Source organism: Neolamprologus multifasciatus, unplaced genomic scaffold, assembly GCF_963576455.1.
Source record: "Neolamprologus multifasciatus unplaced genomic scaffold, fNeoMul1.2 scaffold_46, whole genome shotgun sequence".
Classification (NCBI taxonomy): domain Eukaryota; kingdom Metazoa; phylum Chordata; class Actinopteri; order Cichliformes; family Cichlidae; genus Neolamprologus; species Neolamprologus multifasciatus.
The window spans coordinates 25483-38334 of NW_028182001.1; the positions used below are offsets into that span (position 1 = coordinate 25483).

The window sequence follows — 12852 nt, forward strand, 5'->3', positions numbered from 1 at the left end:
CTTCTCCATCACCTCCCCACGCTGCCACCAACAGAAGTTCTCTGACAACTCTGCCATAGTTGTCATCACCACAGGTCTGTACTGAGTCCACTGGTTTCAGGAGAACCACCTGCTGATCTACACTTATGTACATTACTTTTCTCAGTTTATATATATACACCCACTTATTGGGAGTTACATGTCTACTTTTTAATGCACAAGTACGATACACAATCTGCAGTTTTCTAATTATTCTAAATATTCCTAACTATTTAAACATTTTTCAGTATCCTGCTCTGTTTGCACCCGATCTGTACTCAAATTTTAACAACTGTACTGTACTCTGCTTTGGTAACTATTGTCCATGATGTAAATATGTAACAATTGTGTTTCTGTTCTGTGTCCTGTTCTGTTTGTATATGTGGGGTTTTTTTGTGCTGCTGATACAACCACATTTCCCCTTGTGGGACAATTAAATAATTATTCTAATCTATTCTATTCTAATTGATATCATATCCACCCAGAAATCTCGAGTTCATCATTTTGCCCTTCCACAATTATTTGAATTAAAAATTAAAAGAGCAGGAATGTTAAAATCAATAATGAAAGGAATTTGTTGGCTTTTTCAAAAGGTACAAATCAAATATTGTTTATAGACCTGCCCCCTTTATTATCTACAAAATTCAACATTAAGCCTTGATCTGTTCTGTTATTCTTCTTTTTTTAAAAACAACATTTTATAGCCTTCCAGTGTTCTAAAAATTAAAAACAAACACAAATATAAGATTATTATGTAGAATTTTTAATATATAAATACTTAACACTGTAAAATACTAATACTGTTAACTATAGTAGAGAACTTAACAAAATATCATTACAAATTATAAATACTGATAGGAAAAAAAATTCATTCTTTTTAAGTTATAAAATACAATACACATTTTTGAACAAAGTGAACTAAAGTGAACTATACATTTTGTTTAATTTATTCGCACTGATATTTTTGAATATGTACAATTTGGTTTCCTTTTATTTTAATAGTAGCTTTGATCGCTGCCTCCTCCAGCTCCTTATCAAAAGGACTCCACAGGTCATTTTGTATGTAAAGGGTCTTTCCATCCTCCAGTAACACCTCCAACTGGTTTGGCATTTCTGCCCCGGCCACACCAATGATGAGGATGTCAGCTCTCTCCTCGACTTTTGTCTGTTGACACAGCATAGGCACACATTTAGCCCAGAAAACGTTGGGTTTTTTTATCCAACAAGAAAAAAAGAAAACCTATGGTCATCACGTGGTTTCACTAAGTCACCAAGACACATACATACACACATTATGTCTTGATGCATGCTCAATCATCCAGGTAAGTAAATTCCAAAATGGTTAATTATGTTCACCTGGAGGTGGTCAAGCCTGGGAGCTTGAGGGTTCTGCGCAGTATCTTAGCTGTTCCCAGGACTGTGCACCAATATATCCGGTTGGCTAACCAACTGGATATATTGGTGCGGGATCTCTGTCCAGAAAAGTGCAGTTCTAGGAACAGCTAAGATACTGCGCAGGACCCACAAGCTCCCAGGCCTCTGGTAGAGGACCCGAGCTTGAAGGATTGACCGCCCGCAGGGGCGAGTGGTGAATTTATCTATCTATCTATCTATCTATCTAGTGTGTGTGTGTGTGTGTGTGTGTGTGTGTGCGCGCGCGCGCGTGTAAGATAATATAATACATATAATGTTATGTCAAATTTGAAAACATAGTTTTAAACATTTGTTGATAAGACAAACAAAGGTTTAGCTTCTTCATACCTCAATCTTTGTAAATGCGGTACTATGAAGATTTACGCCATAAGAGGACTGTTTCTGCTTAACGTGAGAGACGCTGATGTGGTCTCCCACGTTGAAGTTGTTAGCAGCTGCCTCCCTCCAGAGGCAGATTGTCATCGTAAAACCATCCTGAAATCACAAACATGACAGAATTAAAGATTCATTAATTAATTAAATAATAACAAGTCCAGTAACTAGAAAAAAAGGCTCACAGCCTCATACATTCTGTACCAGCAATGTCAAATTTGTCACATTAGTTTAACCATTTTCAATATAAAACTTAAATTCCACCATTACCTCCTTCAGCTGCAGATTTTTAAGGGGAACGTGTTGTTTTCCCGACAGCACCTTCTTTACAGCAGAAAACTGAAAAGTAAATTGAAATTTAATGTCAGTAATAGTCAGTGTAGTTATCTGTGATAGGTTTTTATTTCTTCAGTAATCTGTTTAGATTATGTTATGGTTGTTGTTAAGTATTCTGCACATGTCATTTATCTTATCAGAAGCAGTTTTATCTGTATCGGTTATTAGGATGTTTTTCATATACTGTGATTATGAAACAGGTTGTAGGAAATCCTTCTATAAACAATACATTTTGCAACTTAGTTTAAGTGACAGCAACATAAATGAAAAGTTTGCCAGTTTCAGGTATACAAAATCTATTTGTTTTCCATTATGCCCAATTCAGGGTACTTTCTGACCATTTCTGTTGTATCTGCTTTTATTTTTATTATAAAGGATATATTTAGATGAAGACTTTTGTGTGAATTTGTATACAGAAGTGTATAAAATAATTATTCTGTTTGTTTTTATTATCAAGTAGAGACTGTTCATTAAAATCTTGCCCTTACAACACAAATGTACGTAGGCACAATGCAAATTGGCTGCAAAAATACCAGAAATGGTCTGAGGAAAATATTTTTTAAAAAATTGTGCTTAACAATCTTAACAGAATTTAGTCTCTGCTTGACAGCAAAAACCCAAAATTTTTTAACTGTAAAAAATACCAGCAATAATGGGTTATTTGGAAACCTAAATCCATATAAATTCTTATGGAACCACAAATACTTACCTCCACCACCTCCCCTTGAACTGTCATCAGTCCCTCATTTGTCGAGCTCATCTTGAGTGCGGTGAGAGGAGCAAGAGGATCCAGAAGATCCTCTGCTTCTTTTACAAGACCTTCCCTCACACTTAGGGTCGGTGCCTTAAAAAATTGTGTCCTGGCTGTGACAGTGATGTTGTAAGGGGGGCCTGTGCCCCTGAGTTCGTGGCCTCTCATAACATATGACCCCCCCTCCTGGACCTTAGAGGCATATTCTTCAAACATTGTGATCTTTGTCACAGTTTGGCCATCGGTGATTGCTGCAATGGTATTCTTCTTTGTTATCAGGGGTGTTGGCGTTCCATCCTTGAAGTTCCAGCTAATGACTCTTAGCTGGTCACAGGACTTTAAAATTTTCATGTGCAGTGGGGGCGGCCGGAAATACGGCATGTCAGGGCGGTTGTTGAGAAGCTTTGTCAAAGCCATTCTGAAAAAAAAGCAACACAAAAAATATTAAGGGGTTAATACATTTCTGTTATAGCAAGGGTCATATAATATGGTAACACGTGTAGCTTTTGTCTTTTTACTTTCTGATGTCAAACAAAACTCATAAATACCTTTCTGAGGTTCCTGCTTAAAAGTGACAGGCCAAAAACACAGGCCTGTCTAAAAGTATTTTTTTGATATTATACAATGTTGGTTTTAAAATAAAGCTAACAGTTCTAAGACTTCTATGAATTAATCTGAATATTACAGCAGAGACAAGTTGGTGAAAGTAACTTAGGACTGAACTCAAACTCAATGTTTTTTTCTCACCAAATTGTTATTCATTTATTTTTTGTATTTTCTAGCATATAATCTCCTTTGAAAATACTGACAATAAACAAGAAATCATCATATGAAGATTATCTATGCAAAGATTGATGCTGCTGAAGTGAAACAGTGAAATTACAGTTCTATTCACAATTCATAATTTGGTCTGTGGCTTTGAATTTCTAAAGAGCAGACATGATTTAACTTTATTGAAATGCCTAAATTGTTTGTTGTTTCAGTATACTTTAACCCCCCCACACACACATACACACACACACACACACATAAACATAATGCACTTGCATAGTCTCTGTGGCTCTCTTTCTATTGGTCCCCTGTGTTAATCATTTGAGCCAATAGAACGACAGTAATGTACCCTGTTTTCACTTCAGTCTCACCCCTTGTAACTGTGCAGAAAATGGCTTTTTTTTTGATGAGAAATGTCTCTGAGGCATTGTGGGAGATGAAGTTATTCAGAATATGGTTTCCATTAGGTTTTTGTTTAACTCTTTTAGCTTAATTCCTATTGGTTATTCAGTTTTTGTATAGCTTAATTGAGAAAGTGCTAGAAAGTGTTGTTGCCAGGGGAGAGTGCCAGCCTTAAGCAATTTTAGATACTCACAGCTCAAACTTAACATCTTAAAGTTTATAAAACTGTTATAGATCTTGAAGATTTGTCAAATTCGTTAAGATCTTAATATTTCATACAAAAAATTAGGACTGAAATTATTTTTCATTAATACATTTAAATCTTTTTTCAATTAAATACCCATGAGACAATAAGTTCATCAACTATGACACCCACGAATACATTACTGTCAATAGTAAATGTGAATTTATCGATAATGAATTTCTCTGCAATAGAAACGTAACATAGGAAAAAGAAAGAAAAGTCAGATTAAATTTTGGTACTTTGACAGTCTTTATATTGACAGCAAGTTAAATGGCAAGATCTTGTGTCTTGCCCTATATTGTATTATACATATTATAAAGGTAGTAAAAGAGAAAAACCCTCAAAATCCAATACTTACGTTATCCGAAGTTGTTAAGAAATGTAGTCCCTCGAAGTCTCTTAGAAAAATCAAGAAAGATCAAATAAGGTTCCCGCCGGTCTTTAAATTGCAACTTGTGACGTAATCTGTTGTCACCCGCCCTGATTGGCTAACTACGATTGTGTTTCGTGATTGGACTGCCTTGTGTTGATTTTATGTTATCACTGTTTTGTTTTGTTTTTTTGTTTGTTATTGTTTAACTCGTCTAATTTTAATCATGGAATTATCATTACTATTTTAAGTCTCAAACGTAAAATTTGAGATTTATAAAATCAGTTATAGGGCTTTGGAGTTGACGTCACGCCGCAATGCATTGTGGGAGCATGCCACCATTTTATCAGGCCATGAATCAAAACAAACACACTCGTTTGGAAGGAAGATACAAACCGTACTTAAAAGCAGCTCAAAACGAAAAGAACTTTATAGACTCAGATTGTGTCGGATGCGAAGAGACGGTACCTGCAAAAAATAGCGTGCATTGGAAACGTGGACCCGTATGAAAAAACGGCAGTGGAGCAGAAACCCCGAAGCCTGATATATTTCCGTACCTGTGGTGTCAGCGCATACACAGCGAACCAGTTTTGCAATTATAAATGTCTGGAGGCGCATATCCGATTAACCAATGGTTGGTTACAAGATTTGGCTATTTTTAGACTCCACGTTGTGAATACGTCGTCATTCAAACAAAGGTAAGTCAGCTTGAGTACTGCCAGTAAAATGTGTTTGATTTCCCTCCGAACATTCAGATTAGTGCAGCATAAATTCATTCATGAGGGGAAATTACAGTGAGAACATGTTGAGGCTCTGTTAGAATAGAATATAATAATCCTTTAATTGTCCCACAAATTTGGAAATTTGGTTGTAACAGCAGCCAAAAAGACAAATATACAAACAAACAGTACACAGGACACGGAACAGAAACATACACAATTTTTCTTACATATTTACATTAAGGACAATGGTTACTATAAACAGAGAGTACTGTACAGTTATTATATTAAATAAAAATAATTACAGGTAAGAGGCAAACCAGGTTGTAGTGCGAATTGGTTAATTAACTAACTTATTGCTGTTACAGTATCGATGTAAACATCTATGTTTGTTGGGAGTTTGAGTGCCATCATCTAGCCCTCTTTGTACCTGGTCTCTGCCTCTGAATTATTGTATAGCCATTGTGTGTAAGACTGCCTCTCTATGTGCTTTAGTGCAGACAGAGCAGAGGTTCGGGACCCTGTTGTCCTTATTTCTGATCGGTGTTGGTGTGTAGCTGGCAATGTGTTGTCTGGGCTTACACTGTGCGATTTTTTTTTTATTATTATTATTATTTTTTGCCCATTTTGAGCCGATTTTTGAGTCGTGCGACCGTTTTGGCGATGGCCCGATTTTGGCCTTCATCGTGCGTCGTGTAGTATACGTGGGGTAACGAGAAGCGATTAACACCTCACGACCAGCTCCCGATCATCCATCGCTTGGTCCTGAGGATTTCAAACCTGTTTGTAAAACTTTGGAAAGCTCATCCGAGCCTTTTCGATGTGGCCTCACAAAATTATCACGACCACAACAACCGTGAAAATAGTTGGATAGACATTGCTGCTCAATCACAGCTGCCTGATCAGTGTTTTTCATTAGCAATTTAGCAAAGTTGATGGTGGTGGTGTGCGTGTCTGTGTGAGTGAAAGACAGAGAGGGAGAGCGAGCGACAGAATTTCTGTTATAACCTTCATTTTATGGACGCACAGTGTGAGCACTCGGGTCGCATCAGAGCATCGGGTCGTATAGTGTGAGACCCTGCATCGTGACCTACGAACTTCTAACCCCTGCGAGTCAATCGTACAGTTTGAGCAGGAGCTGAATTGCGCGACTGACAAAATCGCAGTGTGAGCCTTGCTCTTTCAATCAGAAATGAAGCTGCAGGTTGTCTCTTGACACCTACACCGAGACAGAGCAACAGTGGGACAAACCCAAACAGCACTGAGATTCATATTCAGGCCTGACCCTTTAATGTTCTTTTCTAACCTGCAATAAATAATATGTTATATTCTTGTTTGAGAAGTATTTAAAAAAAAAATGTTATTGCTTTTTTTCAGGGGTTGGAACCAGGGCCAGATATTAACATGGTCATCACCAGACCAAGGCTCAATCGAGTCATGGAAGGAGGAATCAGGTGAGATAGTAAGCTGCTGTTATATACAATATTAGTGTACAACAGTCAGGTAACATGCTCCAAGCACAATAGAAAGTGCAATGTTTAAATATAATTAATATAATTATATATACATCCTATAGCAGCTATTCACAAAAGTAAAGACAAACAAACATAAACAGTAAAACTTGTAAACAGACCAAAAACTGTCAGACGTTGACAATCCAGTTAAAAGTGATTTAAGTGATGAATAAAGTGCTCTAACTTTAAGTGCTCAGGTGAAAAACTATTGTGTGTGGGGTAGTTTTTAAGTGTATATATTGTTGTTGTTATTATTATTATTATTATTGATATTATTATTATTGTCATTATTGCACAGATGACTTTAACAGTGCCTCATTTTACCCTCATATTATTATGTGCTATGTGAAATTTCAGCTAACAGAAATAAACTGTACAACGACTTGGCTGGTGACCCACTTCACATCTCCTTGCTAAACACTGGAGAATCATGCAAAGACTTTGATGTAACAGATTGATCTAACAGCAACCATGGGCATCAGTGATGAGAAAACCTGTGTTGAGACAGCATTGGTGAGTGTGCTTTCTTACCAGCAGCCCAAATTAGCCACAACATCTGTAAACATTTCCCAAGATTCTCCTCTTTACCTGCCACTGCTACTCTACACTGTGAGTACAGGCTGGACCCCACAGAGTGTGTGCATGTCTGCAGTGAGGATGAACTCTTCCACCTTGAAAGCACAGACGACATGGCAAATAAGATTGAGACAGCAACAGGAGAACAGGCAGCTGACCAGGAGTGGCATCAGCTCCACAGGCCAAGATTACATCTTCATGTTTAAGAGGTTTGTTATATGAGGGGTGAAACTGTGCAGAGAGAATCCTCAAAGGAACGAGACAGACTGCAGACGTGAGCACATGGACAGACATGGAGTTTAACGCAGCTGGAGAAAACTGCAAATTGAAAAACTTTAACTATAGGCCTCATGGCCTCGTTGTCCACCCTGACACTCCCTGGCTTGGTTCCTCACCAGATGGGTTGATCTTTGATCCATCTGCACAGCCACCGTTTGGACTGCTTGAGATAAAGTGTCTTTATGTGAGGAACTATGTTCACTTCAGATACCTTCAACTAAGAATGGCACCCTGTCTCTCTGTAAAAGTCACTTGTAACGACTATGTTGACACAAAGTTAACAGCAGCATCAGAGAGAGCGTGGACTGGTGTTACTTTCATGTTCACACACTGATGCACTTCTCTCTTAAAAATAATTTGATTTCTATTGTGTGGTCTTAAAAGAGTACAGGTGATTTAAAGATGCCAAGTTAAATGTTCAGTATGTTGGTCACACCACACACATGCACTCTACAGTTTCTTCTTCTCATCTAATGCAATCTTAATGGTAAATCAACAGGGTGCTTGGTTGCATAATTAGCTGTGCATATGTTGAAATAAATGTAGGTTTTCTTTATTCTTGGCAGGAAAAACATATATCCAAGTGTAAATCAGTGCAATTCATAAATGTGATTATGTAAACATTACTAAAATAGCCAAAGCATAGTTCCAATATTTACATTTGAGGGGCTACAATCACTAAAATCTGAATTTTATTAAAACCATTTTTTACATTTACTTGTTAAATATTGTTGTTTGTTATCAATAATTAGAGCTCTAATCATTTACATCATATATAATCTACCTGAACCAATATAAAACTATTTACTATAAAAATAGTGCAGTTACAAGCACTGGTCTGAGCGGTGCAGCTTTTTAAAACATTTTGTTGTATTCAATCAGTGGAATGAATACAAGACTACAGCTGCTGCAGAGGTCTCGTAGCTTTAGTATATGAGGTGCCCTATCTACCAGATGAGCAATCTAAATGCCAAGTGAACTGTGCAACTTCACTGACAGTGACATCGTTAGCCAAAGTTTTAACCAGGGGTTTGTTTTGATAATACTTAGGAAGCAGACGTGTGCACTGCCAGCACCGTTCAGAGGGATAATGGTGTCAAATATTTTGATCGCCTTGATGCTTCTAATTGCTCTCTCCACATGTATCATTAGACGTGAAATCTTCTAAGTGAATAGTGTGTGGTAATAAATCTTATCATTCGATTCAGGGTAGTGTGGGATTTGTACTGATGAAAACATTTTATCCCGGTATTCAGACATGGGTGTCAGAACACTGAAAATACACTTGGAATCATGGTTCCAATCATCTCAGGAGAAATGCATATCCCAATTGCATTGAGTAAGGTGCACCAATTTCATGATGATTTTTTTTTAAGAAAATAAATGTGTTGACATGGTTTTTCTGCCAATTTTTAGTAATGTAGTATTTATGCTAATCATACTATTTCTATATATTACTGCCAGGTCCCCAGGCAGCCAATCCTCTGTGAGGACTGAGACATTCAAATTTACAAATCAGAGCCTGCACGGCTTCCCAGCCAGCCAATCATATCTGAGGTGTGCTGTTTCTTCTCTCGTCATATCTCCGCGACGGTTGTACAAAGAGCAATGAAAATCGCAGTCAAAGTACACCAAAGTCCGCTGATTCACCCAGTACAAGAATTATGCTTCTAGTCCGCCTAGTTTTTGAGTTACACGATGTTTTGTAACTACAAAAAACTGCGTTTTTTGCCTCTCACCGCGATCTAATTCTGACTGCTCATCACCCTGTTTTTCCAGGTGTTTGCTCTCTTTCCCAGTGGCACAGTTGGTAGTGACACGGGTCTGCAAGCCAAAGTTGTCGTTGTTTTTTTTCCCTACAAATTAATACACTATCACAGACCAGTAATTCATATTCATCATTTATTATAATTCTGCAAACTTTTATCATTTTACCAGCTTTTCTAATATGGACCTCAGATTCTTGTTAACACTCCATGGCACATACTGTTCCCTTTAGGCTCTGTGTATGTGTGTGTGTATCAATATTTCTCCCATTTTAAAGTATTACTCCTCCATAATTGTATTTCTGTTAAATCAAAGTACTTTTACTACATCTTAGTACTTCTGCTCAATCATAGTATTTCTACTAAATCATAGTATTTTTGCAAAATCATGGTTTTTGTGCCAAATCATAACATTTGTGTTATGTTATAGAATTACTACTAAGTGGAGGAATTTCTGTCATGTTACAGTATATGTGCTGATTACAGTATTTTTGCCAAATCATAGTATTTCTACTATATCATATTTTTCTTTCTAAATATAGCATTTCTGCTATATAATTGTATTTCTGATATGTTATAATATTTGTGCTGAACCAGAGTATTTGTGCTGAAACATAGTATTTCTGCTAAATGATAGTATCTGTGCTAAAACAAAGTATTAATTTAAAATTACAATATTCATAGTTCATCACAGTGTCTCTGGTAAATCACAGTATTTCTGCTATGTTGTACTACTTTTCTAAAACATAGTGTTTCTGTAATGTTTAAGTATTTTTGGCTAAATATATTCTTCCTGTTATCTTATACTATTTCTCCTAAATTCTTGTATATTTGAGAAGTTATCATGTTTCTGGTAAGTTACAATATTTCTGCCAAGTTCTGCTATGCTATTGTATTTCTGCCAAGTATTATGTTTCCTCTAAGATATTGCAGTTCTGCTAAGTTATTACTTTTTAGCAAAGTTCCTTTGCTTCTGCAAAGTTTTTACAATTTCTGCAACTTTTCAGCTTTTTCAGCTACTTTTTGCAGACAGCTTCAGCTTTAAAGCATCCACACTGCATTTTCGCAGGAAATGCAAATTTTTCTAGTTATTCTTCAAGTTGCTTCCGTACGTTTTTCGCCGTAGAACTACTTCCACAATTTTTATGCTATTTTCACCGTTCAAATTTTAAAATATTCTGCTATTTCTGCTAATTTGCGCAATATCTTTTGGTATTTTTTGCTATTATACTTTTTAAAATATTACGCTTTTTTCCTTTAATTTGTCCCATTGAAATGAATGGGAAACTTCCGCAATTCTGCTAAAACTTGCTTGTTTTTGAAACTTAACTACTTTCTCATACTTTCACCTAGAACAACCATTCAAACTTTAAAATGTTCTCAAATTATTGGGCTATTCAGGTATAAATCAGCTTTTTCAAATCTTTTACCGTTTTATTTTTATACCCCTTAAAGTGTTGAGTTGCAAAATTGTGATTTTTCACAAAATACATGGGTTGTTATGGTTGCTATGCAGTTGGTTCTAAGTGAGCCACTTTAAGTTTCGCAGTCTTCTCTTCATGTCCGAACAACTTCTTGCTACTTGCTCAATTTTCACTCAACTTCCACAAATTATACATCAAAACGTAGGTATTTTTGCTGGCTTTCAGAAAATGTCCTTATCATTGTTGTAGGATTTATAGAATTTTGGCAAATCTCCTCAGACCAACACAAAGTCTCAAAACTCTCCATAGAAAGTCAATGGAGAGTTTGTTCAAAATCACCGCTTGATTTCTGTAATGAGAGGCATATTCGAATCGTCATATCTCCTTAACGAAGCGACGTTAAGACATGAGGCTTGTCCCAGTATATCTTCAGACACTCCTGACGCTCACAATTCAAGAATTATTTTCTCACCTATTACCGTTCTGAGATGAGTTAGACTTGTTTGAGGGTAGGAAATTCGTCCTTCGCTCAGATTTCTTCAGATTTCAAACTCTGGAAATGAGCCACTTTTTTCTCTCAGTCATATCTTTTTGATAGATTTCCACAAAGACCTGAAAATTTCCATGGTTGTTCACCAAAGCCTGCTGTCTCTTACGGTGAAAGAATGATATCGATACTCCAAATAGATTTAGAGTTAGAAAGCGTTGTTTGAGGGCAAGTCAAGGCAGTTTTCGCTTAGCCTCTACTCAGTTATGGTGCATTACAAGTCAAATATCTTTAATAATTCATATTTTAATGATAAATTGTCAACACTTGAAGATTCCCCCATCTCTGCTGAACAAAACGGTGTAAGAATGATCCGTTCTAGCCCCTACGGTTAGGAAATTATGGTCATTTGTTTGAGGGTAGTCCGTCACTATGAGAAATAGACTGCAAAAATCCTGCTCTCTGCTGCTGTGTGTAAAAACGGCTGCACCTGTTTTGGCGGGAAAAAGTACACAGCCTCTCTGATTGGTGGATTCAAATTCAGCAGCTCCCAGGCTGCTTGACTGATCTACAAAGTTGCTTCTCTCTCCCTTTGTGTGTGTGTGTGTGTGTGTGTATGTGTATTTCTGCTTTTTATAATATTTCTGCTAAATTATAGTATTTCTGCTTTTCATAGTATTTCTGCTTTTAATAGTCTTTGTGCTTAATATAGTATTTCTGCTAAATTATAGTATTTCTGCTAAATTATAGTATTTCTGCTAAATATAGTATTTCTGCTTAATATAGTATTTCTGCTTAATATACTATTTCTGCTTTTTGTACTATTTCTGCTTAATATAGTATTTCTGCTTTTTATAGTATTTCTGCTTTTTGTAGTATTTCTGCTTAATATAGTATTTCTGCTTTTTATAGTATTTCTGCTTTTTGTAGTATTTCTGCTTAATTATAGTATTTCTGCTTAATATAGTTTTTCTGCTAAATTATAGTATTTCTCCTAAATTATAGTATTTCTGCTTTTTATAGGATTTGTGCTTAATATAGGATTTGTGCTTAATATAGTATGTCTGCTTAATTTAGGATTTCTGCAAAATTATAGTATTTCTGCTTAATATAGTATTTCTGCTTAATTATAGTATTTCTGCTTTTTATGGTATTTCTGCTAAATTATAGTATTTCTGCTTTTTATGGTATTTCTGCTTTTTATAGTATTTCTGTTTTTTATAGTATTTCTGCTAAATTATAGTATTTCTGCTTTTAATAGTATTTCTGCTTTTTATAGTATTTGTGCTTAATATAGTATTTCTGCTAAATCACAGTATTTCTGCTTTTTATAGTATTTCTGCTTTTTATAGTATTTCTGCTAAATTATAGTATTTCTGCTTTTTATAG

The 12852-nt window shown here is 36.0% G+C and overlaps 1 protein-coding gene and 2 long non-coding RNA genes across 3 annotated transcripts; 1 reads left to right on the forward strand and 2 right to left on the reverse strand.

Moving 5' to 3' along the window:
• Positions 1-810: 810 nt before the first annotated feature.
• LOC146490276 (uncharacterized) lies at positions 811-4373 on the reverse strand. Its single transcript, XM_085153382.1, has 4 exons — positions 2870-4373; positions 2095-2163; positions 1780-1926; positions 811-1183 (listed from the first exon to the last, which is right to left on the reverse strand). Exons 1-4 carry the CDS (start codon positions 3326-3328, stop codon positions 965-967), a joined length of 894 nt encoding a protein of 297 aa, XP_085009508.1. The 5' UTR covers positions 3329-4373; the 3' UTR covers positions 811-964.
• A 260-nt stretch (positions 4374-4633) lies between these two features.
• Positions 4634-7665, forward strand: LOC146490277 (uncharacterized). Its single transcript, XR_014872885.1, has 3 exons — positions 4634-5396; positions 6795-7444; positions 7551-7665. It is a non-coding gene; the product is annotated as an uncharacterized LOC146490277 (long non-coding RNA).
• Positions 7666-8934: 1269 nt separating this feature from the next.
• LOC146490278 (uncharacterized) lies at positions 8935-11829 on the reverse strand. Its single transcript, XR_014872884.1, has 2 exons — positions 10288-11829; positions 8935-10192 (listed from the first exon to the last, which is right to left on the reverse strand). It is a non-coding gene; the product is annotated as an uncharacterized LOC146490278 (long non-coding RNA).
• Positions 11830-12852: the final 1023 nt, after the last annotated feature.

Coding starts and splice junctions, on each gene's coding strand:
- LOC146490276 (XM_085153382.1), bottom strand. CDS start 3,328: ATGGCTTTGACAAAGCTTCTCAACAACCGCCCTGACATGCCGTATTTC. Junction 1,927..2,094: donor AAAATCTGCAGCTGAAGGAG/GTAATGGTGGAA, acceptor TTGTGATTTCAG/GATGGTTTTACGATGACAAT. Junction 1,184..1,779: donor CCGCATTTACAAAGATTGAG/GTATGAAGAAGC, acceptor CTGTGTCAACAG/ACAAAAGTCGAGGAGAGAGC.